Source organism: Anolis sagrei, chromosome 3 (assembly GCF_037176765.1).
Source record: "Anolis sagrei isolate rAnoSag1 chromosome 3, rAnoSag1.mat, whole genome shotgun sequence".
Lineage (NCBI taxonomy): Eukaryota > Metazoa > Chordata > Lepidosauria > Squamata > Dactyloidae > Anolis > Anolis sagrei.
In genome coordinates, this window is record NC_090023.1 from 67173933 (window position 1) to 67201437 (window position 27505).

The 27505-nt window shown below is 39.9% G+C and overlaps 1 protein-coding gene across 1 annotated transcript in view; it reads right to left on the bottom strand.

Moving 5' to 3' along the window:
• Window positions 1-27505, bottom strand: part of ADAMTS5 (ADAM metallopeptidase with thrombospondin type 1 motif 5) — a 60297-nt gene that overhangs the window by 18541 nt on the left and 14251 nt on the right. The window contains exons 2-3 of the mRNA XM_060770466.2: window positions 21184-21316; window positions 7172-7339 (exon numbers count right to left, since the gene is read on the bottom strand). Coding sequence (XP_060626449.2) covers window positions 7172-7339; window positions 21184-21316 — 301 coding nt within the window. The remainder of the gene's footprint in view (window positions 1-7171; window positions 7340-21183; window positions 21317-27505) is intronic.

Genomic DNA, 27505 nt, shown 5'->3' on the forward strand with positions numbered 1-27505 from the left:
TTTCTAATATATGTTTCACTGCATTTTTAAAATGCAGTACTGTCTCCCTGCTATTTGATCTGAGATGAAAACCTTATATTTCTTGCCCAGGACTACATTTTGGGATATGAGCAAGATATGGATACAAAATGGCTTGTGTGAGCACAGCAATAATACTTGTTTATGGATAAGTTTATACAGAGATTCTATGAGTCAATATGCCAGGATGCCATTAAGGCTCCTTCTATACTGCCATATAATCCACATTATCAAATCAGATAATCCATATTTTTGTTTGAAATGGATTATACAAGTATACACTGCCATATAATCCAGTTCCAGGTAGATGATCTGGATTTTATGTGACAGTGTAGGGGCCCTTCTACACAAGCCCTAAAATGTGGACAGAACCAGGATAAAAGCTCTATGGTCAGCTACCACTCACACTTACATGAATTATGCAGTTTAGGACACAATCAAGCTGTCATGACAGCATTATGATACCATCTAAACCAGTTTCTAACACAACACTCATATACAGGTTGCCAGAACGTATCTGCAGAATTTAGTACAATTATCAAACAACATATAACTTAATGGATTAGAAGATGAACTCCAGATTTTCCCCACAGATGTGTTGCATGAATCCTCATCCCAACAAATCACACAATGGACATGCTAAGTATTCAACTCTATTGTCTCATAGTTTGGAGGGAGCAGGTGACTGCAGAGAAAGATTTGAGTCTTGCAAGTGGGGCAAAAAATTGGCAATGAAGATTTGTAAATGCGATAAGATCAAAGTAAATCTAATTCTTGCAATGCAGGCTCGTAGGTGACAATTCATTAAAAAAACCAATGCAATGCTAAGCTTCTATTGTCAGTTGGGCCTCAAGTGAGGGAAAATCATGGGATGAGCACTTCATAGTGAAGGTGACATTTGGAGTGTCCCACTGGTAAAAATAATTTCAATAGTACAGGGGAGAAGAGGTAAGCCACACCTTAAGTGTGGACTACAGGATAGCACTCTAACCACACACGTGAGATCAATCTCTTTGGGGCAGAATTATGATTTTAAAGTCACCTGTAATTTGATAATATTATGTTTCTTAAGAAAATTTGTATCGATTTCTGCACAAATGCCTGCATACCTAATCAGCATACATAATCAATTGGTTAATTGGCATAAGGTCATAACAGACAGAAATTTCATTTCTGAATGATAGCCCTAACAGTGAAAAGACATTCATCTTTCCTATCCGAAAAAACCCCAGCAACAATAAAAGTAATTACCTAGTAGTTATTGCATATCTTATTCTGGTTGAAAAAGATAGTATGAATCAACACCGATGTGTTATGAATCATGGGCATGTTTCCAAATAGTTATATAAGGAGGCCATAATTGAGGCAATAGTCTCTTATGTCACTTATGCAGATATCCCCCCAAAATTACAGGGACATGTGATGAAAAAACGAACCTCAAGTCTCTGCCCTATTAAGAATTTCCTCTGTCAGAGAGAAGATAAAAACAAAGGCATGCTTGAATACATACAGGAAACATCTGGCAAAAAGGTGGGAGACACCTAAGTTTTACATAGTTTTACACCTCCCAAAGTGTAGCTTCCAGTGGCTAGAAAAGGTGCTAAGTATTGCCATCTGTGTGTACTGTAGCAAATATGACAAACTCAGGGCCTTTTTTGATTGGACGCTTCATCTTCTCCATGCCAACATATTCATAATGGGGCACAATGAACATTTTAAAAATTATTTCATTTGTCTAGAGAAGTGTCTGCTGTTCCCCTTCTAGAGCAGTGTTGTGTGGGTACACTTCAGATAAATATACTTTATTAAAAATGGTTGCCATCATTCTACCCCAGCCCAAAACCCAAAGTATTTCTCTGCTTATGCAGAAAAAGGAAGTGATGAAGGAAAGGAGAAGAGGGGGCTGCCCCCCTTCCTCTGTTTTGGACAAGAAAGAGGTAATGGTGTCCTGACATTTTCTGCTTCTTGCCATTTACTTTGTATTGGTTCTTCATTCTAGCACTTGACTGTGTATAAGGGCCTTTCCAGCCAGACACAAACACAGTGATTGCTTCTGGATTAGTTTTATGTGTCCAAGTGATGCCCCAGGCTTATACAGTTTAACCGAGAGTAAACCTGGATTTCCAGGTTTGTTTAAGATTTTTTTAAAAAAAAAACCTGCAGAGATCTGGACCTCACAACCTCCCCAGAAACATGCCCCTTGATACCAAGAAAATCTCCAGACAGCAAGAGAGATAGCTTCCTTGTCTCTCTTCTGATGCAAGTAATACACTAAGGTATCTAGCATACTAGCAGTCTCCTTCTGTGCCATGCTATTTCATCATTCATTTTCAACAATACTTTTGCATCTAAATAACTAGACTCTTGCTTAGAATAGTCTAATGCAAAACTACAACCTATGAGAGCATTTAAAGAACTCATGCATATAGTGGGTGTGTGAAGGTTAAAGTGTGTAGGAAGTGTTGGAGCATGTACCTGACACCCACTGATGTCCCCTTATGCTCTGATCATGTATGTTTTACCCCTAACACTTCCATATCAAGTCAGAAAGTGTAAAGGAAGACCGAATGTAAGTTTTTCTGAGTCTGCCTGTGGTAAGAAAAAAGTGGGCTATCGATAATAATATTAATAATTGTAAAAATCTTCCCCATAGCTGGGAATCATCTTGATGCAGAGTGCTGATTGCAGAGACAACTCTAAGGCCCCTTCCACACAGGCCAAAATTGTGAAAGGAACTGGAATTGTAAATCCCAGTTCCTCAGGATTGAGGTTCCACACCAACCTCAAACCCTGGGAATTTGCTAAGGTGGTGGCTACAAGCCCTGGGGGTATCTAGCCAGCCCCCAGCCCCAATTCCCCCTCCCCCAAACTTACCTGAGGTGCCTGGTTGCATATTCAGGCCTGTCAGAGAAAATGATGTGTCGGGAGCTTTTGAGAGCATCATTGTGATATGTCAGGAGCTTTCTCCAAAGGTGCCTGAAGATGCAGCCAGGGTTAAGGTTTGTTTTTGTTTTTTTGGGGGGGGACGGGACAGGGGACTGCGGGCTGGCATGGAGAGTTGCAACTATATTCTCACAAAAGGACTTTCTCATAGAAAAAAGCAATAACATGATATAGAGACACAACACTAATTAAATATAAAGAAGGAGCAGGGCAGACACGCTTGGACTTCAAAATTAGATTATTTTCTTCTTTTCTAGGCATGTACATGCAAATTCTCAGTGCAATGCATATAGAGTGCAAAATGTCCAATTTTACACTGGGTCTCTATTAAGTAAAGATTAAATATGAGACCTGACTTCTTTTTTCCAAAAACATCTTGTCCCAGATTTTGGGCAAACACATTTAGAAATTATACACACATTTTCTTATTGCTGTTCAGTTGCAATTAATGGGTGAAAATTGTATTTTTGGTAGCTTAGCAAGTGACCCTCAACATTTATTCACCACATTGCTTATTCAACAATAAACAGAAAAATAAATCAGCTATTTTGCAATTTGGCATTTGCTATACCTGCAGATGGAGAAATGCTCAAGGCGGCCTATGTAAAGGCTGGTGGAGCTGCTCAGAAGACAGCTGGTGGCCACAAATAATCATAAGGGCTGTGTTTGATAAACACCTTTCTAACTGCAAATAGAATTGCTCAAGATTATACTCTACAGAATTTCTTCAGGAACAGGTGTGGAAGCCTGCTTCTTGCCAAAGCAAGCATTTTTTCAGTTGAACTATATGGTCCTCCAATACATTTTCTCATATTATAGACACTATACAGGAGAACATTTAAACCTGAATTAAACTCAAGAGATGGTTGCCTCATGCCCTTTGTGATGAGGTCACAAATGTCCTCTTATCAGGGATGAAAAGGCAAGACTAGAACTGAAAAAGCCCACTTTACAATACACACACACACACACTTAAAAGCAAATAGTAGACACATGTGACGGGGCTTTCATAATCTTCCATATCTTCTCCTCATTCCAAGTCTTGTGATGCTTGTGCACCAGATGAGTATCTTTTGACTCAGCTCACCCACCCACCCACTTGTGAGCTCCTGGTTGTAGAAATGGAAGAATATCATCACAATCCTAAACCTTACTCACTTCTTAGAGTTTATAAGCTTTTGGTAGACTATGATCTGTTCCTGTGTAATTCTCCAACAAAGGCAAGATGACCACAGGAGCAAAGCTGTCCTGGACTTCCCATTGAGTCCCTTTATTAGCTGATATGCGGAAATGGCATTGTAGGCCAATTCTTTGACTGGCATTGAAGTACAGTAGAGTTTCACTTATCCAATCTTTGCTCATCCAACATTCTGTATTATCCAACGCAGTCTGCCTCCCACCCGGATCCACAGCTGTTTCAACACATTGTAATGTTTTGATAATAAAGTCATAAATACAGTAATTACTACATAACATTGTTGTGTATTGAACTGATTTTTCTGTCAATTTGTTGTAAAACATGATGTTTTGGTGTTTAATTTGTAAAACCGTAATGTAATTTGATGTTTTAAAGGCTTTTCCTTAATCCCTCCTTATTATCCAACATTTTCACTTATCCAACGTTCTGCCGGCCCGTTTATGCTGGATCAGCGAGACTCTACTGTACACACCAAAGTAAGTTTTACGACAAAACAAACAACTGTGTCAGTAGGGATTTACACTTACAATAGTGTATTTTTGTAAATCTTTTGGTGTGTACCTTGATGCCAGAATTGAACAAGGAGAAAATGTTTGAATTTAGTCTAAAAGCTGTCTAGTCCTCTGATTCTTTCCCAGTGTGCTCTCACATCTACCAATTTCCTTGTCTAATGCCATTCTAGTTACACTGGCCGAGTGCTTATTTCATTCTTGAACTATAGCAGCATAGTGAGATTGCCATATCATCACCAGTTCCTCTTGGTAGCTATATTTTGGAGGCACGCTAACATGATAAATATAGAACTCATGTTTTGCTAAGAGGCAAATGTCTTTTTATTCTGGCAGGGGTTTTGGCAACCAACTAGTTGCTGCATAAGAGGCTTTTCACAGGATCTGTGCTTTTATTATTGATGTGTTTTAAACTGTATTTGTGTTTTCATATGTCAACTTCTTTTGCATTTTCCCTCTGTATATATGTATGCATACATATACAGGCAGTCCCCAAATTACTAACAAGATAGTTTATGTAGATTTGTTCTTAAGTTGAATTTGTTTGTAAATCAGATCAGGTACATTTTAAGTGTAACTCCAGCCAAATGTTTGTGTGTGTGTGTGAATACACACATATATGACCTTTGGATAGCACAGGGTCTGTGCCCCTGTACTTCCTGTCCCTGTGATAATTGGATTTTGAAAAAAATGGCTTGTTGTGGAAACAAGGATTGGTGCTAAAGCTTCAGTGGAGACCCCCTTTCCCCATGAAAACTCTTTCAGAAGTAAATTTCCTTTCCTAGGGGTATATTTCTCTCACTTCCTGTTGTCTCACCTCCATTCTTAACTATGAGTCATTTGTAAGTCGGGTGTTTGTAACTCGGGGACTACCCGTACACAAGATATAAATCAAATATTTAAAGCAAATATTTTATAGCCAGGTTATTGCTTTCCAAATGATATAACTTAGGCACCTTCTACACTGCTATATATCTCAGAATCTGTTACCAGATTTTCTGCATTAAACTATATTGTATGATTCTCCACTGACAGATAATCTGGGATAAGAAAGTAATCTGGGATCAGATCCTAGGATATAGGGACAGTGTGGAAAGGGCCTTAGTTTTAGAACAATTGTAGTATGTTTAACTTTAAACTGAAACAACATAGATGTAAAATGGGAAAAGACAACCATAGCTGTTAATGAATTGCTAAATAAGTAAGCAGGAAATTCGAGGAATTATCTCTGCACACCAATCCGACATGCAATGCTGAAAACTATCCCACAAAATGTTACTTTGTACAAGTTCAGCATGCATACAGTATGTTTTTCACCCATAAGCATTTCAGTTGCCATACCAACTGGATCTATTCATTCAATTAGGTCATTTTTATCTCACCATTCTGGAATTTGAAATGGCTGTTTAAGAGCTGCTGGTGCTTTAGGAACACAATGAAAATCGAGAGCATTTTTCAGGAGAAGTCAAAGCAGAATATTAAAATACGAATATTAGTGAAATAAATTACGTGATAGCAATTCGAAGCCATCTGTTCAACTAATCAGAGAGTCCTGGATTGAAACCTTCACTTCAGCATATAATGTGCTGTGTAGCTATGGTTAACTCACTTTCACTTTTTCACCTGTCAGTTGGTGATAAAAGGCAAAGTTCCAATCCAGGGGGGTTGGGTGGTGAACTTTTATACAAGCAAAGCCAAGGTAGCCATGTGGAACACTGTCTGTAAAACTGGATTATACCACTGTGCAACCAGCCCATGGAACTCACACCATATCAGCTGCACACTCACAGCAGGCAACGGTTGACAGGACTTTGGACAAGGTGTACTTGGGTATGTGAAATTCCTTGTAGAATGGATATCCTGTCAAAATTTCACTGCTGCAGCCATAATAAGAATACAGTCCTTGTGAAACATCCTAAAAAGTGAAACTGTTGGAGTAAAGGTAAAGCTGATATAGTATATGTCATCAACAAGATTCTAGACATAGTGGCATAACTCAATGGATTGTTACTACGATGAATTAGAATTTGATTTCAAACCTCATAATTTGTTGATGTTTCTATCATTATTTACTACTATGGATAAGGGGAAAGTTTATGAAGGTTCAGCTCTTATTTACAGCATTGGCTCCACGGGGTGCTATTTTGTCTTCAGTGTTACTTACGTTATGGGTTGGGCACAGTGTATTCCCAGGCTTTCTCACACAGAATCTTTCCTCTAGCTCAAGCCCAATTTATTTTCTTTGTCTTATTTCGGACTAGATAGTAGTCACAGAGTATTAAGGGCCTAACAGTGTTGCATTTAGTGCACAGGGAGTCAAATAACAAGGTAGTTCCCATAATTAACATAGCAAGTAGAAAGAATAACTCAAAGTAACTTCAGTTTATATTAGAATAACAAATATCAGTTTTCTCTTTAAAAACAAAACATTAAACTTGTTTTTAAGCATCGAGAAATACATGTAATTCAGTAAGAGATTCAATACCACAATATTCATACATACCATGGCCGTCATCCAGAAATTCTGTTATTGTTGCTGATGTACATTTGGACCATGGTTTGGAAGCATCAATGCTTGTTAAAATGGAAGACATAAGTCTCTTGTCTTCCATGGAACCAAAGTTCTCTTCGCAGAATTTGGAATCGTCATGGGAAAGTCCAAGGAGATGCCCTAGAAGAAGGAAACAGTAAAAGATAATATTTTACTGCTTTAAGCATACATTCAAAGACCAAGGCCCCATCTCAAATCTAATTAGAAAATATTTCCACATCTATTTAGAATATTGTATTTCCATCTTCATCCCAATCTTAGACTCCAGGTAGATGTATCCAGTTGACAGGGGTGGGAGTGGGGTTGTGCATGTTGCAGAAGCACAATTATGCATCTTGCGACAATAGATGTGCATACTAATTCTTTTCATATAGTTCTAGGATGGTATTGAGTGCAGGGAAAAGTATAGTGCTAGCAAAGTATAACTCAGTTGGCAGATATTTTCCCTATACTGAGATATAGGATCTTAACTACTGTGTTGTCTTCAAATATGTGAAACATGGCTTCTGAGATCTTGAAGTATTTCCAAAATCTTTATAGTTACACTGGTTACCGAAGGAGCTATATACATGTGCCAGAACATAAATGTTTTCAAATTGTTGTTGGTCCATATATGGCATATATGCCTGACACAGAGAGCTTTGTAATATCTTTTCCCTCTGTCAGTGCCAAGCACTTTTGAAAGACCAACCTAAAACAAAGGATGTCTTTAGGAAACATGAAGATGGCACTCACTTTTCTGTCTCCATATCTGATGTTATCTCAGACAATGTCTCAAACTTCTAGAATGGGAGGGTGCAGGAAATATTAGGTGCTTCAAAGGTAATCTGGGCAGGCTACACTCAGCACTTCACTGAAGTTTGTGGTACTGATGTCATACTGTATTCACTGGCAACTTGCAGTGAGTTTTTTTCTGACAAATTCAACCATACGTTACACATGTCTTTTTAGTATTATCCAAATAAAAATATATTTCTGATCTCAATTCAGGACTAGAGTGCAAAGCTATGAATATGATTATTATTCTTAGTATCTGCATTAAGCTAGCTAAACAACTCATTTTCCTTTGTATTGTTCCAATTTTAGTATATGTGCTGACAAAGTGAGCACTCATTTTCTTTTGTTAATGCCTCCTCCATGGAACTGTGAAGGGAGTGTTTGTGTAGTTTTCATTCCTGAGTGGTTTTCATTCCTGCACCCCTCCCCCACAGTACATTACATTTCCACCTGCGTTAGGTGATAAGCTTCCAAAAAATGAAACAGATATTACTTCTAGTTTACAATGGGGAACATTTTCTCTGGTTTCAGAAGAAGGCATCAGTGACTCTTCCAGGAGTAGAAGTAGCAATGTGCCTTCAAGTCATTTCCAACTTTTGGAGATTCTAAGGTGAATCTATCATGACTTTTCTTGGCAAAAATTGTTCAGCGGTTTTGCCATAGCCTTCCTCTAAAGCTAGACTTGCCCAGTGTTACCCAGTGGGTTTCCATGGCTGAGCAGGGATTTGAACCCTGATCCAGCATCCCAACTCCATGATGGCTTCCAGAAGTTGCTTTTGACAATTTATGGGTGATACTTCCAAATGTGGAAGGGGGAAAGTGAACCCAGTGGAACCTGGAAGGTCATAAGAAAGCCCTGGGGAATGCCTGTAGTTTTGGGGCAGCAGTTTTCCTGGTCTTATTTTACAAAAAGAACAGGCAACAGCCCTTGATTTACAAGTTTGCAAACTGACCACGGCTATAGTACAGTCAAAATGTTTTCCCACATATTTGAAAACTCTTTTGTAAGCACTGGAGGTGGAAGTGTGGATGACATATTCACTGAAGTTAAATCTTAGTAAGTAAAGGCTCTCTGGACTTGAGGTTCTAAAGAGGATTTGGCTTTTGCAATAAAGGAGCATATACTCTGGAATTAGTGCAGTTTGACACCACTTGGTTCAGTGCTATGGAATTCTGGGGTTTATAGTTTGGGGAGGCACCACTATTTTTCAGCACAGAATACTTTTCAGCACTAAATACTTTGTAAAACTACAATTCCCAGGATTCTACATCATTGATCCAAGGCAGTGTAAGCATTAATTCCATAGTGTAGATGTAGAAGAAATGGAAAAGCAGTACCGTTGCATTCAGAGACCAAATTTAGACCAAGTTTAGTTCCTAGGTCATCCATGAATTAAGCTGATGGCCTGCTTCAGGCTATATAACTCCCCAGCAGAGAAAACATACAGTCTGTCTATATTCAATCAATTCAAATCTGTTACTGGAGAGCATAGGTGTCAAGTTGTATGTAATGTAAGAAATAGCTGCTCCATCAGATACATATGTTACAGTACAGATAACTTTTATTCAGACTGCTGCAATATAGTATATTTGGGTCTTCCTTTGAGACCATCAGGACATTGCAGATAGGACAGCATTAGGTTGCTCTAATACTGACAAGGACAACAAGAAGTTACCTATTTTGAAATGTCTGCATAGGGCGAAAGTGAGCTACAGGGTCTAATTCAGTGGTTCTCAACCTGAGGATCCCCAGATGTTTTGGCCTTCAACTCCCAGAGATCCTAACAGCTGGTAAACTAGCTGGGATTTCTGGGAGTTGTAGGCCAAAGTACCTGGGGACCCACAGGTTGAGAATCACTGGTCTAATTCAAGGTGCTAACACTATAGTATTAAGTCCTGTATATCACAGAAACTAAGTACCTAGAAGATTACTTTCTCTTAAGCTTCAAAGAAGTTCAAGATCAGCTTAGGAGGACCAGGTAATATAACCTTTGGAACTACCACATATGGCAGGACCTTCTTGATGGTCACAAGAACCTAGATGTGATGCTCCCTTCAATCAGAGATTCAAGTGTCCTCAACTTCTCTTCATTCCCCAAGAATTCCAGTTCCTATTTCTATTTCGTTTCTTTTCTTTTAAAGCAAAAAAGGTACGTGCTGCATGTTTCAGTTCGGCACTAATTAAAATGAAACAATCTGCTTGTATACAGTGCATTCATGCAATACAGCTTTGAATTTTATGGTTTTGTTCTTTGAAAATATTTCTTTGATGTCTAGCAATGATACAAGATTGTAAAGAAAAACAGGAATGTAAGATTACACAGTCAGCAGCTAATACAGCACTGACTTATAAATGAACAACATTTGGAGTATGTGTATTTATATTTACAGAGCCTGCTGTGTTCTTGTTGATTTTCCATTAGCTAAATCAAAACGATATGTTAAGGATTTATTCCACTCTTTGTTTGCAGTTTTATTTTTTTATTTCTTTCAATGAGACAATAGAAGTCTCTGGCTGGAAATTAAAATAAATCAGACTAAAGAAGCCACTAGATTCCTTGCCTTTTTATGTTTCATAGTTTGACTTGCTAGTTTATTTATTTATTTATTTATTTACAGCATTTATATTTTAAAAATTAGTTTAAAATTATATTCTACATTTGTCTTGATCTGATTGTAAAACTTTAGATCTGGAGCAGTGAATGGGATATAACATCTACAACCATTTCTCCAAATTATAGGATGCATACACACATCAGTAATGCTATAACACCCAATTTCTTACATCTACTCAATGTGGGCCTAAATTATCTTGAGGTTTTTCCAACTCTGTAATTCCATTTGTTTTTGTTGTTATGTGTCTTCAAGGTGATTCTGACTTATAGTAACCATTTCCTAAGTTTTTTTTTACAAGATTTACTCAGGGCAATTTGCCATTACTTTCTTCTAAGGCAAAGGGGTGTGTGAATTTCCAAGAGGGTTTCCATGGTTGAGTGGGGATTCAAACCCCGATCTTCTGGAATTCTAATCCAACACTCAGGCCGCAACACCACAGTGAGTCCCTTCAATAATTCTATGCATTTTTAATTAAAAAAACATATTTAATGATACTTTTTCAGTATTGATATTTCTAGCTAAGTGAAAATGACATATAATTTTACCAGTGAGCTAATGTTTATACTGCAGTAATGTTTAAAGTGGTTTTAAAAAAGCAGATCAGAGGAAATGTCAACTTTCCCCAGTGCATTCCATTTAAAAAGTAGCTAGTTCTTCCTTATAACCTCTACTATTTAAGAGGATGGAAACAGTGAATAACCCCTCTACTAATTCCTCCTTGTTTAGAGTTCAAGAAAATGTAAGTGATAATTTTATGGAAGTATGAAAAGAAATGACATGGTAAAACATGATTTTTAACCAAAGGAATGCTTAATTCTTTTGATAGGTACTGAGCACTCAAAAACAAGTACATCTCATGGATTTTTCTATATTTCTGGTTAGAGGGAGGTGGCTAAATACACTGGGATTGGTAAATCAATTCAGCAAGCATTTTGAGACACATATTCATGTCCCAACATCAGTGGATAACTCCCTGTTGCAGCAGCTCCACTGGCTGCCAGGTAAAAAGTGAGACAGGTCATGTGTTTGGGGCCTGTCTGGAAGGGCCCTGAGTCTAAACTGCCATATCACCCAGCTCAATCTGCATTATAAAGGCAGTGTAAATAGAACCACAGTCCCAGTAAATTCTTAGTGAAAAGAATGCTACAGTGTTTGTGAGTTATTTATTCAGAAAAATTACAGCTTGCATGAAGTATCTGTTTTTCAGTATCGCCCTTGCTTAAGTCATGATTTTCATCTGCAATAATTTAGGGGGGGGGGGTCATATTACTTTTCAAATTGAGTCAGAAACTATCACATGATCTTCCTGACATTAAAGTATATGTAGTAACTAATTTACTGGGATGCATACAGGAATTCCTTTTATTTGGAAAGCATTTGGTGCTAGCTACACACAAAAAGCATCATTCCTATTATAGGGAGTGTCCTTCAAACCATTTAAAGCAGAATGGGAAAATGTAGTCCTTCAGAGATTTCATGAGACTTTAGATTCTATCAGCCATAACCACCATAGTCAATGATGAGTGCTGGGTGTTAGTCCAACAATTTCTAGAGGGCAACTTCCTTTCTACCCCTGCTTCATGCTGGTGGGCATAAACATGCATACTGTCAGCCTGTGACCTTAAGGATAATCAGAATAGCACTAAATATTGACAGCCCTACTGTTGTACCAGCAATCGCCAGCAAAAGGGAAGGTGTTCATGGTAGCTTGTGGCATCCCTCACATCCTTCCCCTCCACTCATCACATGGAGGGGATTGAGGAAGAACTTCCTGACTGTGAGAGCCGTTCAGCAGTGGAACTCTCTGTCCCGGAGTGTGGTGGAGGCTCCTTCTTTGGAAGCTTTTAAACAGAGGCTGGATGGCCATCTGTCAGGGGTGATTTGAATGCAATATTCCTGCTTCTTGGCAGGGGGTTGGAGTGGATGGTCCATGAGGTCTCTTCCAACTCTTTGATTCTATGATTCTATGACACCTCATCAGGTTTCCAGTTACAGGCAACGGAAATTAAATGGCTGTTAGATCAACTGCCAAAAGCTGTTCAGAGCATGTCAATATTAAAAAATGAAAGTCTTGCTAATGCCCTCTGCTTGGGAACTGTGACTTGGAACCTCTTCACACAGAGCCTTTTTGCCCCGTTTTGCCACTTTTATGCACGGCAAGGACAGAACCTGCCATGCACCTTCACTCAACGCCCAGCAGGCCCTGCCCATATTCCTCCCAAAGTGGAAGAAAAGTGCCAAAAGGCACTTTCTCCTCCACTATGGGAAGGAAAATGTAGTTTGGGTAGCTCTGATGGAGCTACCCGCATTTTCCTCCTGTTTTTGATGTGTGATAGCAGAAAGGGCAGTTGGACAATGAGCATTGCCACACTTTCTAGATGCCTGTAGAGATGTTTTTTGTAACCCACTTCACTTTAAACCTGGAACATGACTTTATGAAAATGATTTTCAAATAATCACTGTTTAAATACCTTGATACAATAGCTATGCTAGGATCCTGAACAGTTCTTCCTCCGGTTGAGAACATTTGCTTCATTAAAAAATTCTCCATACACCCAGCCCTGGTTTTATTATTCCACTACTGTACAGCTCCCATTTCAAAGTAAAATTTCAGGAATCTGGCTTCTGAAATTTCACTGTTTCCTGCTGTTTCAGTCCTAGTTGCTGAAGCAGGCAAAAACTGCTGCATCGATTGAAGGCCATGCTTAGCACTTTTGGTTGTTAATGCCATGATGCCAAGTACAAAGGTCAAGCCCAGTTGAATACTTGCTGATTTTCTGAGGGCTTGGAGACTGATATTTGGCTGGGATTCTGATGGCTTCAAGCACCGTTACTTGTAGTTTTTGAAAACATGATTTTGCTTAGTCTAACAATTCACAAAGGTAGATTCACACAGAAATCAGCACAGAAAGTTTTAACCACAGCCAAATTCCCATAAATATGCTGTTGTGTCTAAGGCACTTCCCTAGTCTCTGGCAGAATGGTTCATTTTTATTTAAACATGCCCTGATACTCATTAAGCAGAACATGTTATAGCAGCTTGGTAGCACTGAAATATCCCATTACCTTGAGCTGAATGCAGGGTTAGACCTAGCACTATTCGAGATGGCTACCTCAAATAGCCATTTGGGGCATCATTAAAAGGTAGCAAATTGGTAGATATTTTAGTTATTGTTGGCACAGATGAGAAGCGCTGTTTTTTGCATCATGACCAAAAATTACTTGGCTGGCTTTGGGTCTCACAGACCATGAGCAGGGGAGCGTGCCATGTGCTATTCTGCTTCAGGCGGCAAAGTATCTCAAGACAGTTTTGATGGAATGAATTTACTCTTCATCATAAGCCACCTGTAGAACAGCCTTTTGTGTTTGGGGGGAAGGGGGTCTTATTGAAGCTATTGCATTTTCAGCAGGTGGGAAAGTTACTTGCCTCTCCAAGTTAATGAAAAGATTTTTATGCAAGCAGAGATGCTGTAGAGATAATATAAACTGTCTGTTGCTAGCAGCCTTTGGCCTAATTCACACCCAGAATTTCAGTTCAGTAGGAGTTGATGTCTCTGCCCTATTGCTCACCTCTCTCCAAGCCTCAGTGCTGAGTGCTCATATTTTTTTCTTACTAGAGCAAGCATGTTTACAAGGGCTTAAGGCAAATGCTGTGTTAGCACCAGACATATGAATTGGGAACTGTACAAAAAAGTAACAATGCAAACGCATTAAATAGTTTCTTCCCACAGATGTCAGAAGAACAGCTGTGGGTTAATTATAATCTTTGGTGTTTTTTTTTAAAGAAACCACAGAGCCCGATTCAGACACCTGGACATTTGCCCAAACATTATCTCTCTCAGGGGAAGGAAAAGATGAAAGCGAGACATCCTTCACAATTGTTTCTTTTGCCCATAGGACTCCAAAAGATTTGCTCCTGTCTAGCCTAAGATTTGCACTTATCAAAACTAATCTGACAACCCTTCAACTCAAAAGGCTCCCTATTCAGCAGCGATATATAAAAAAGTGACTGCTGGTTTTATGTTTTCTGAGCAAAAGAATCATTCACATGCATTGCAGTGTTACTATCTTGCAAAATTAAAATAAGGTACCATACGCAAAGCTGTGTGCATTTCGAGCACAGTGTGCTGGGATCAAGATCATATCTATATATGGATAACTAAATCAAAAACTGCAAAAGCCAAACTTCAGTGCACCTGTTACAGAGAGTACTAACTTTCTTCTGTGCGTAGAAACAACTCACAACAATACAATCAGGCAAACAAAAAGCCAGAACAGAAACAAAACATTGCTCCGAAAATTTTATTCTATCCTCTTGCAACCCCAGTCTTATAGCAGTCAAAGTGTATCCTCATGACACACTCATGTTGAATTGTTAATACTTTAACTGTTATGGTTCCATCTTCAGGAATCTTGGTATTTGTAGTATAGTGGGCTGGTTACACAGACACTATAATCCAGTTGGAAGTGGAATAAAACAAAGTAGTTGCACTGTGCAGTGGCTACACAACCACCCCAGGAATTAGTTTGAGACTGAGAGTGTGACCACAAATTGTGGATCAGAACTGGACCCAGAAACTGCAGTATCCATGGCTAGACACTCACTGGAAAATGCAGGGATTTTTAATTAACCCTGCATGGGATATGCTCTGATTGCAGCACATTATCTGGCTTATTCTAGACATCCTGGTGAGTTTTTTTAATGCACTGCTTCTGGCTTGATGTGCACTGCAGCATGTATTGGGGATGTATGTTTTGTGGACACAACACCCTTAAGCCAGCTAAATAAGGTCCTGTTCTTTGCAGGTATGAGGTGCGTGGAGGCATCTCCTGAGATTGACATCTGCGATCTCAGGAGAAGTCTCCACTATGATCCCATTTCTGTGGGAATAAAACAGCCCACTGAAGAGGGAGGGCAATGCCATCCTCTCCCAAGGAAATGCTTCTGGAAATGATGCAATGAAGCTTTTGAGAGGGGAAGGGGGGAATTCCCTATCAAAAGCTCCAGTGCGATATTTCCAGGCACAATGGAATGCTTTGAAGCTTCTGGCCTGGGTAACTACTTAATTTTACGTTGCTTAAAGGTAGAAAAGGAGCCCTCAGTGACGCAGTGGGTTAAACCGCTGAGCTGCTGAACTTCAAATCCGGGGAGCGGTGTGAGTTCCAGCTCTTAGCCCCAGCTTCTGCCAACCTAGCAATTTGTAAACATGCAAATGAGTAGATCCCACCTTCGGTGGGAAGGTAATGGCGCTCCATGCAGTCATGCCAGCAACACGACCTTGGAGGTGTCTACGGACAACACCAGCTCTTCAGCTTAGAGATGGAGATGAGCACCGCCCCCCCCCCCCCAGAGTTGGACACAACTGCACAATGTCAGGGGAAAACCTTTACCTTTACCTAAAGGTAGAAATGTGGGGGGAGGGGAAAGGATGGCATTGCCATCCCTCCTCCAGAGGTGATATCGTTGTGGAGACTGCTCCTGAGATTGCAGATGTATTATATAGCAGTATAAATAAGGCCTAAGTCAGCACATCCTTACAGAGCTTCATAGCTTTCTTTTAAGCCTTGTGCCTCACCCAATGTGAAACATTCAAATAGTTCCCCATACCCTAAATCAGAAGTGAGTGTAAAGGTGCTATGTGTGTTTGCAGAATACATTGGCATTAAGAACCAAGCTAATGCAACCTTTGAGAAAGTGCAGTTCAGTTCTGCAATTCATTTTTACACTAATGTGTCATGTCCCAACAGGATTCTGGTATCTGCTGAAAACTGAGGTTTTGCCAAACAAAGTAAAGACAAAAAAATCAAGTTGTGTGGTGGTTTTGGAGCAGAGTGAAAAGTGGGACTGACTGAAGAGACAAGATAGAGGCAGGCCAACTATAAAATGGGACAGGTTATTGGGAAGGGCATGTTTTTTAACTCAATATTTATTGCAGTTGTCAAATCCAAACTTTAAATGCCAAAGTAGAAGTCCAGTAACATTTTTAGAAAAAAAGTGATCACTATTGGGACTGCTGGACCTGCAAGACAAGCATTCCCGACTTTATCCATCATCAGTCTGCAGCAGACATATGTTTTCTATAGTTGAGAGGACAAAAAAAGTTTAACTTCAGCCTGACCCCATGAATCCTTCTTCACGTGAGATTTCCCTTGAAGTGCATGACATGATTAAGTCTGCAGAAAGATCCGTTTAATAATTAAACCATTTGACTCAGGTTTTCTCTCTCTCTCTAGTCTGGTGTGATTCTGGAAATATAACTCTCCCTTAATACAACATCACAATAAAGCCTGGATATGGAAATCATTTAAAAAAAACCAAAAACCAAATCTTGATCGGAATAAGCTTAGTGGCATGGACAATTCTTCTGGTAAGAAAGTAACTAATCTTTTATAACTCTAATGAATGGTGACCAAGGCTGGATCCTGACAGGCTTTTATCCCAGAAGAATCCATGTTTAAAAACTGCAGATTTTCCTGAGGGCCTGTCCAGACCCACCCCAGAAAGCACACACTTTCTGGGGTTGGTGTTCAGTTGCTCTTGTGGGACTGGCCCAAGAGAACATCTCCTGCAAAGCCCCCAGACCCCTTAGAAAAAGTAAAATAAACATCTGGCCTCATGTGCACTCTTGTAGTAGCTCTCCTGGCATGCAGAAATGAGCGGGTGGTATTTTCCTCCTCCTCCCCCCACCCCCACTCTCCTGGTGTGTCATTTCTACATGCTGGGAGAGATGCTACAAGAGTGCACTGGAGGGCGGGTAAGTTTATTTTACTTTTCTAAGGGGTCTGAGGGCTTTGGAGGAGGGGTGGGTATTTCCACAATTCACCGGGCGTATTTAGCCCAGTAAACTGTGGGAATACTGTCTGGACAGCAATATTCTACAGTCCAGAACAGGATATAGTGGGTTTATCCCGCGCCTTCCAAGAAGGTGCAGAATAAACCCACTATCTAATTAATTTGCTACAAACCAGGGTTTTCCTGGTTTGTAGATAATTAATTCAGGATTATCCAGAACATTGTCTGGACAGCCCCTCCTTTATTGCGGTAGATACTGGATGGGCACCTAGATGAATACTCATTTATAAAGCATGATAATCAAGTTTGCAGAAGACACCGAATTGGGAGAGATAGCCAATACTCCAGAAGACAGGGACAGATTAGAGAGATCAGCCAAAACTAACAAAATAAAGTTTAACAGAAATCAATGCAAGGTATTCCACTTAGGCAGAAAAAATGAAATGCAAAGATACAGAATGGGGAATGCCTGACTCGACAGCAGTACATGTGAAAAAGATCTTGGAGTCCTTGGGAACAGCAAGTTAAACATGAGCCAACAATGTCATGCAGCAGCTAAAAAGGCCAATGGGATTTTGGCCTGCATAAATAGGAGTCTAGTGTCTAGATCCAGGGAAGTCATGCTACTCCTCTATTCTGCCTTGGTCAGACCATACCTGGAATAATGTGTCCAATTCTGAGCATTGCAATTTAAGGGAGATGTTGACAAGCTGGATTTGTCCAGAGAAGGGCAATTAAAGTGATCAAGGATCTGGAGAACAAGCCCTATGAGGAGCAGCTTAAAGAGCTGGGCATGTTTAGCCTGCAGAAGAGAAGGCTGAGAGGAGATGTGATGAGGTCCATGTATAAATATGTAAAAGGGTACTGTCCTGGAGACTAGGATGCGGAACAATGGCTTCAAACTACAGGAAAAGAGAATCCACCTGAACATGAGGAAGAACTTCTTGACTGTGAGAGCTGTTCAGCAGTGGAACTCTCTGCCAAAGGGTGTGGTGGAGGCCGCTTCTTTGGAGACTTTTAAACAGAGGCTGGATGGCCATCTGTTAGGGGTGCTTTGAATGAGATTTTCTTGCTTCTTGGCAGGGGGTTGGACTGGATGGACCACAAGGTCTCTTCCAATTCTATCATTCTCTGATTCTATAAGTCTAGAAATTTTAGTCAAAAAATTGACTTAGACCGAGTCAATTGACTCAACTGACAATATACATTCTTAGTAATTGTGCAGAAGAGAGCACCCTTAGCTCTTTAATGCCAAAGCTGTCAAACAAAGACAGAGCAGCTGCTGGTCCCCATAGAGGATGGTAGCGGGGTATAAGAATAAAGCTGTTGTTATTGTTGTTGTTGCTGCTGCTGTTGTTTACATCTGATGAAAGTGATACCAAGATTCCTACTACATGCTTGCTAACTTCAATTGCATTTTCAAAAAGTTTCCAAATTCAATTTGCTTTTAAGAGTGTCTGATGTTAGGAGTGATATTAGCATTATTAAAGAAATCAAATTCTGTGTGTCATCACCACCATCAGTTTCTCTCCCCCCCCCCCCCCCCCCGCCGCCCCCCTTTCTCAGTCAGGTTATAATCTAAGCCTCGGAGGCAACCCATGGCTCAGAAGATATATTTGGGTAAATGTGAAGTTGTGAACATGTACAACCCCTATATACGCTTCCTGAGGTTGGTATGCCAAATTGACATTAAAAGAAATTGCATGAAAGATCACAATGGTAAACACCCACTTTGGGCGTAGAAGGTCACAAGTTCAGTCCTGGACATCTCCAGCTAGGGCTCAGAAAAACTCTTCTCTCTGAGAACTTTCTGTAAAGATAGCATGAAAGAAGTAGAATGCGACTTCCCACATTCAGATTCAGTTTAGCAGCGCACAAGCACAAACACAGCAGCTGCTTCACTGAATGCCCAAAGAACCCACAAGTATGCAAGTTTTTCTTCAGAAGAGGAAGATAATCCATCCAAAGTTTAGGCAGAGAACAGCTGAAAGTAAATTTATATGGCAAAGGTTTTTTTTTTTTACAAGGAGCAAGAGGAAACAGGAAAAGAAGAACATTCCAAAACCAAGCCCAATTTTACCAGGCAACTCTCATGTCATTTTTTAAGAAAAGAGCATGGAGGGAGGGTATTCCTGCTTAAAATAACAGGCATGGTGGGACTTGGGGTCCCAGCTTACAAATGAATTTGGCAATGTTTTTCAGGTTTTCTGTTTGCATTGCGTGTTAACATAAAGGCAGATCCCTTTTCTGTCACTAAAGATGTTTTCCATGAAAATTGTTGCCACGGCAGAGCAGAGTGAAAACTAAAAATAAAAAATGGAAAACAGGGGTATTTTTTTTCTTTACATTCTTGGAAGGGAATAACAAGGCAAAGGGAACTTTCAGAGTGTGCCAGCTACTGATTTGTCTTGTACCTCGTGCCAAACCAAGGTAAAGTTTGCTTTGGGAGTATCATTATTTTGCTGCAAGTATATCAATATGAATGGGAGTATAATTAGTTTTCAAATGGTTGAGCAGGTAGGATGCAGTACTGTGGAATTTAATATTCTTTGATTGAATATTAAAAACAATCTTACAAAATGTGTTTTATTAGTAGTCACTGACCTCAGACACTGTTGAAAGAGAAATAGGCATTCTAGGCTGGAAATTTTAAAAATGGAATAACAGTAACACAGAGGCTGGCCTATAGAAGGCCAGAGTCTATGTCCTCCCCTATGCCCTCACCCTCTTATTTGCTTACTTGCGGGGTCCACCCTGCCCATCCTGCAATAACATATTGTTGGGTCTCTACACTTCATTAAACAAACCTGGCCAAAAGAAATGCACTGTGGAAGGAACTACACCTGAGCAGATGGCTCATCCCTCACAGTTATCTCCTTCCCTGTGTGCTAAGTTTGTAAAAACAGTGCATGCACCAGGACCCACAGCCCTCAATGAAAAAAAGGGGGTGCATAAAGTGATGCATGGAGTTGGGTTGTTATGTTTGGTTTGTTTGTCCTTTGTTACCTCTTGTATTCACATTCCTTTTAAAAACCAAACTAAAAACACTGCAGTTCTGCACATATCTATATAGAAGGAAGCCACACCTAATTTAATGGGATGTACTGAGTGGAAACTAACACAGTCCCATAGGAGAGGTTACTTTAAAGATGCTTTCCCTCCTTTTTACCACAAAGTGCACATGGCTTGATATGGATTTGGACTCTTATGAGAATGTAGAAAGGAAGTGGAATTTAGCTTTTCACTCTCCCTGACGTAGTCCCTGTTCAAATGACAAGGCCCTGATTAGAAATTTATATTGCAAAATAGTGTCTGGAATTGTTGTGGAAGGAATGGTTTAAAGCCTTCCAATTCCCTCAATTTGGTCCTTATTTTAGATATGGTAACCTTCCCTTTTAGAGAAATTTTGTGGTACAAAATAAACCGTCATCTTCTCAATCAGGTATTTGTGCAAAGAGAGAGAGAATAAGCTGTTTACCTGGCAAAGGAGCTTAAAAGGAATTAGTATTTCCTTGAAATTGTTAGTAGGAGCCCTCCAATTGCTACTCTAGCCCTTGCTTAAAAGTGACACTGTCAGAAAGGAAACACCTACTGTGTACCTCCACTTGCCTCCTCATCCCTATTAGTTAACCCCAAAGTGAATATGTACACAGCTTTAATCCCCAAGTGTATATCTGAACCAGGGGAAAATCTGGAATTACTTGCAAAGTATTTTGGTTCCTAATGCAGCTGTTACAAGTGTTGTATTTGGCAAGGGAACAAAAAAGGCACTGCATACCAATTTCGTGAGCCACTGTAAAAGCCGCATGGAGGCCGTCATCTTCAATCACTGCACAGCTGCGCTCAGGAGAGCATATGGTTCCAACGTCAGCCATTCCCAGAGTATCACATGAATGATGCCCACATAAATCCTGCCGAAGAAGGGAAGGGAAAGAAAGCATTTGAAGTCGAGTTTTGCACCCACAGGCACTGACAGCTATGAGCCATAAGCTCCTTGCAGACAGCAAGAGGTGGATGATGACAATATGCTGACACAAGACCAGCAACGACAAAGGCAACACTTAGATGCATGTTGGCCTTTTTGTTTGAGGAGCTCTGAACCCCCCAACGACAACTGCTAAGACCAAATAGAAACTATTTCCATTTATTGCAGTGATCTGAAGCAGCCCTCAAATTAACCACCCATATTTACCATCCATGTACTATTTTAATATTGAAAAGCACAATTATTCTGAGTGCTCTAACAATCTACAGACATATGGTAATTGCTTCGAGTGGGGCAATTTTTGTGTATGCATTGATGGACCAGGAAGTGGCATTCCAATCTTCTTTTTCCAATATAGATCAACATGAGTATCTATTTTTTGAGATAGATAAGAAAGTCATATATTTACAGTAACACCACAATGAATACATTCGCCTATAAATTGAGTAGAAAGAAGTTTGTTAAAAAGTTTTTAATGTGGCAAAAAGTGAAACTGACAGAGTCAGTCTTACAGGCTTGGATTCTGCCTAGCTCTTGGCTTTGAATCGGGTATATTGAATCATGTTTTGGGCCCTGAATTTGGGTTTCCATATTTTTCCCTTGACAGACTCCCCCCCCCCCCCGCCCCCATGGGTAATAACTGCATGGCTTATAGGTATAGAACATGGCTGAAATGCCTGTCCCATTCAAATTTGGCCAGTAGAGTAAGTTGAACATTTTGTTTGTTTTGTGTTTGCACTGAATAGTCCTAAATTAAATTTTTTCACAAATTTGTCACAAAGGAATTTTTTCAAGAGTGTAAGAGAGAGAAAAACCCCAAACTGACATATCGATCCAATCCTGTGAATAATCACCAATACTGATAGTTGGTGAGGAAGGTCATTTTAGCAACTGCTTTTAGCTATGAGATTTTTTAAAGCTTCCAAGGGCTCCTCCAACTTAAAACTTCAAGCATGTTGGTGCTATTTCTTCTTCATTTTCTACTAACTTGCCTAACCTCAGGCCTTGGAGAGCTACCAAAATAATTTTATTATAAGGTTTATTTACAGTTATAAGGCCAAATCTTTGGCCTCTTTATGAGATCCATAGTCAAATGACTGGAATAATAAATAATCTCTGAACCCACTTCAATCTTTACTTTGTTAATGTAGTCAGGAATTAACTATGGAGGCAAAGTAAATTTAAAAGTAGCCAAAGGAACTTGAAAACATCATATGTCCCTAGTTCAGATCTTTCCCCAGGTTTCCACAATAAGTGATTATGAAAGTACATTTATAGCTGGTGTGCAAAGCATACATATCATTCATGGAGGCACACTAGATCTTTGCAGATTATTATTCATGTTTTATGGGTTATGCTCCTGTTCAATTTTCTTATTCCAAGAGATTGGGAACTCTATGTAGCTGTGCTAAATAAATAAATAAATAAATAAATAGGGCTACCACTATGGCTTTACAGTGCTTTGCCTATATCACTTCAATAATAAAGGATGGTTATGTTCCACTACATACTTTAACCAAGTTATGTTTAAAAGCATTCACAGATTAGCATTTGTGCTTCAAACTACGCACCCTCAAAAGGATTCTGATTTCACTGTGGCAGTATTAGGAAAACCAGGAGGGAAGGTTGAAAGAATGGAGAGAGACTAGACTCATTCCTCTCAAGATAAACTATGGCTTATCAGTAATCTAAATGCAGCTGTCAGGTTGGACCAAGATATACAGGCTATCAACAGCACACCAATCTATTAATCTAATACATCTTTAAGTATCATGGCTCATCCCTACACAATTTTGGGATCTCTCTAGATTAGGGAAACCTAAGCTACAGAGATACCTGGAATCCTGCTTGGGAGGCCATCAGACCTATCAAAGAATTCTAAGCATTCCATGAAATACAAAAGACCAGGATTCCATAGGATGGAGGCACACAAGTTAAAGGGGTATCAAATAGCCGTAATTACATAGTATGGACTAGGATAGAAAGTGTGCTGTCGCACGCTGGGCCTGAAATAATGTCTGCTTACAGGACGTGCTCTCTGTATGCCCAACGGGACGCCGGGGTGCCTCAGCTGAAGGGCCCTTTAGATTTCCCAACACAAAGTTCTATTGAGGCTCAAGATAAGTTCAACAAAGTTCTTTGGGCTTAAATCTTCAAACAAATGAATTAAACACTTTATAATTTTGGAAAACCGGTAGTTTCCTCATTCTGCAACAAGGGACAGGCAGCTGGTGGTAAACTGTTCCTTTCTTCCTTAGGGAAATCCTTTGACCCCTCCCTGGGCAATCTCTCTTTACCTTGCTGGCGTGAGGCCCCTACTCCCGGCTCCAAGCTGCTTTATGGATAGCCCGAGTGGTCTCTTACCAGGCAAGATTCCTGTAGATCTGCCAAGCTTAAAGGTGTTCTTTAGTTTCTCCACGAAGGCTGTAGGAACTATTTCTTTACTCCCCAGGAGAGCTGTGGATCTATTTCTTTAACCCCCAGCAAAAGCTGGCTGTATTCTCCCAGCAAAAACTGTGGAAATTCCTTTACTCCCCCAGCAGAGCTGTGAGAAGTGAAGCTTTTGTGCAGGTGGGAAAGAGAATCCTGCTGTTCGGCTTCAAACAGTGAGACTGAACAAAGGTCCTCCTCCCCCCCCCCAAAGCCCTGGGAAAAGGGGTGGGTCTAATGATTCTAATCCTCCACATTTGCAGGTTTAATTTCTGTAGTTTGATTGTTTGAAGATTTGATTAATATACTCCCTCCAGGGATTTATAACTTTTATAGGGTGAGTCTATGGTCAACTTCTGGCAGAAGTTGACCATGAAGTCACACTGAAGGAATGAGAGATTTCTAGGGAAGTATTGTCTAGGTTTTATTTATTTTTCATTCACCATTTTCCCACTTTTGCCTCTGAACTCCACAAAAATGGAAGGCCTCTGCACAACAATAGAGTCTTGGGTGCCACAGACATTACCCATGCATATAAAATATGGTTGAACTGCTCATCAAATTAGTTTTCTGCTTATATTTTCATTAAAATACAGTAAACTAAGATACCAATAATGTCAATTGCATACCTATATTCAGTGCCTATACGTGTGTGTGTGTGTATATATATATATATCAGAAGTGTACATGTGTAATCTTTACCACTACATATACAGTATATGGAACAGCCCCTCCTTCATTCACCTCTATGTTCTAAATATGCCATTAAAATGAACAGGTGAGCCCTGGATGTTTAGAGTTCACTCTGCAAGCTGTATGCACACCAAGGCCACTCAAGAAAGACCTAGAATGGTACAGTGGTAAAACCTTGATTAAAAACAACACCTGTAAAAACAACTCAGATGTTTCCTAAGAGTAGGTCCAATCATGCCAATTCTATAGTTTATAAAATGTGTGAATTAGTAAATGCCTTTTCAATCATGTTGTTTTTATAAGAAACAAGCCAAGAAATCTATCAGCATGATGCCTTCTTTCTCCAAATCCTAGATTTCCCAGTTTCATTCCAATATTCCTTTTACTAACTCACCACTTCCATGAAAATTATATACACAAACTAACTATATTATTAATATCCTGTAGTGACTCTTAGCCATGTATACTTAACCTCTTACACTTAAAATGTTGGCAACAGTTATACAGGGTCTTACAGACATGTATTTTTAACTAATGTTGTTTAGATATGTGCATGTGTTTCCATACACATATATGTTCTCCTATATATAAGAAACTGCACATTTCATGAAAATATCACTCAAACCATGAGGCAAGCAGTACCTCTGTTTCACTTAGAAACTAAGCCAAATTTCTCCTCAGTTCACAAATCAGCTTTGCCTCTGCCAAAATTCATAAATATGCATGATTTAGGCAGAGGTATTGAAAATTTTGTGAACAAACTTGGGGCTTCATGAAAGGAAATGAAAGTAAACAAATACTTTCATGAAAAAAGAAATACCTTGCTTATTATCCTGACTGAACATCGGGCATGTAGCCGGGGGGGGGGGGGGGGGGCTTGGGGGGCTTCAGCCCCCCCCCCCCGAAATTCTCATGGTGGTTCGCGAAAAGGCCTTACTGGTGCATTATTTAAACTGTTATGTTTATTCATATCATGATCTGATCACCATACTCAATATATCCCATATGCATGGGGGTATTGGGGTAATGACACAAAAGGTTTGCTAGGCTAGACCCTCTTTCATTCAGACTCACCCCCCCCGAAACTCAGGCCCCCCAACCCCCCCCTGAAAAAAAATTCAGCCCCCCCCCCCGAAACGAAATCCTGGCTACGGGCCTGCTGAACATATTTCTGTGAAAGGTTGAAGGAGCTATTCATAGTCACACTGGGGGCACTTTCAGACATATGAAAATCCCAAAAAGAATTGGGATATAAAATCCTGATTCCTCTCAGGACTTTGTCCTCACTCTAACTGCCAAGCCCGAGCTTTCCCCGGGAGGGGGGGGTGGCTAGATGTCATTCTGGGTCAACCAAAGATTGACCTGGGAGGGCATCCAGCCCCCCTCGAGATCCTCCCCCTACTCCCAAAACTTAGCTGAGAGGCCTGCCAGCCATGCAGGCCCCTACAGAGAACTCTGTAGTCATGCCAGAATGATGCTTCAGGAGGTGGTGGTGGGGGGGGGGGGGGGGAGGAATTTCCCCCCTCCCCCTCCTAAAGCATCATTCCAGTACAACTAGCTCTCCAGAGGGGCCTGCATGGCTGACAGGCATCTCAGCTAAGTTTTGGGAGAGGGAATGGAGAGCTGGAAGGGAGATGCCATCCTGCTAGTCCAGACTTTTGAGAGCCCAAAAAAGTGGGATGGCTGTGGGGAATGATCCTTGGAACTGCAGAAGCAGTCATGGGAGTCAGTCGCCACACCTCTAAAAATCTGGACCTTAGCTTAAGGTTCAGATTTTTACAGGTGTTTTAGCTTACAATTCCCAGAAATCACAACCAGTTTTCTGTTTTCTATTCAATTTTAGCCTGAGCTGCTATGACTCACAATCTTGGGAAGAAGACAGAACATATGTTAAACAAATAAATAAGATTCCATAACAGATTGATTAATTGAACAGGAAGTAAGCAATATATACAAATATTTTAAACTTACAATAAGGAATCACGTGTCTTCTTAAAGACTAGAAAAAATGGCATAAATTTTACTAAGACCAGCTAACTTTGTCATATTTGATAGTTTTTGAGAACTAAGGTCACGGGTATATTTATTGACGTAAGGAAACGATAGATAGATAGATAGATAGATAGATAGATAGATAGTGCTCATTGGGGACTGAACTTGTTCAGTGGACAGATAATGATTAAAAAATGAAAAGCCAAGAAAGAAAAGTAATATAGCATCATATTATGGATATGGACAAGGTGGATTTGGTGAGATGCTGAACAGGAGTCCCTGCATATTGTGGCATTTTGTTGCTGGTATCACTACTTCTGTGAAGACCTAGGCAGGAAAGTGAAGAGTTTATCAAATCAAGATTGCTATGGAGGTAGTGAGCTATCATCTAATTAAATGAGTAAAAATCTGCAGGACCAGATGAAAGGTATCCCAAACTATAGAAGGCAGATGATGGTGAGTGCCACCCAGTGTCTCGGGCAGTTAAATCATCCTGAGATTAAGCTGTCATTTACTGCACTGGATCAGTTCCAGGATCAATGTAGACTTGGTGATACATGGGTCAGAGCTTGTTCAGAGTAAGACAATGAGGATGATAAGTTGTACACAGAAAAAAAAGGAGGAAAGGCTGAAGAAATTGCGAATGTTCATCTTCGTGAAGACTGCACTTAAAGAAATCTCCAAGTGGGCAAAGCTTCTTGTAATTTCAAGCTTCAGGGAAAATGTTTTTGAATGTTTCATTCCTCATGAAAAAGCTTGGATATTTCCTGGAACTAATTCAATACCTGTTGACGTGAAAGCTAACAGCCAATACTGTTCTGAGCTGGAAATGTCCATAGAACATGGTAATTTGTTAAGAACTTACACAGCACAATGGGGAAAAAAACAATACAATATTTTAAATGAAGAAGAATTTTAACCAACATAAACTTACCAGTATTTCAGTGGGAGGTGTGGGCCTGCTTTTTTGCCAATGTGATAGTCAAGTTAATGAAAATTG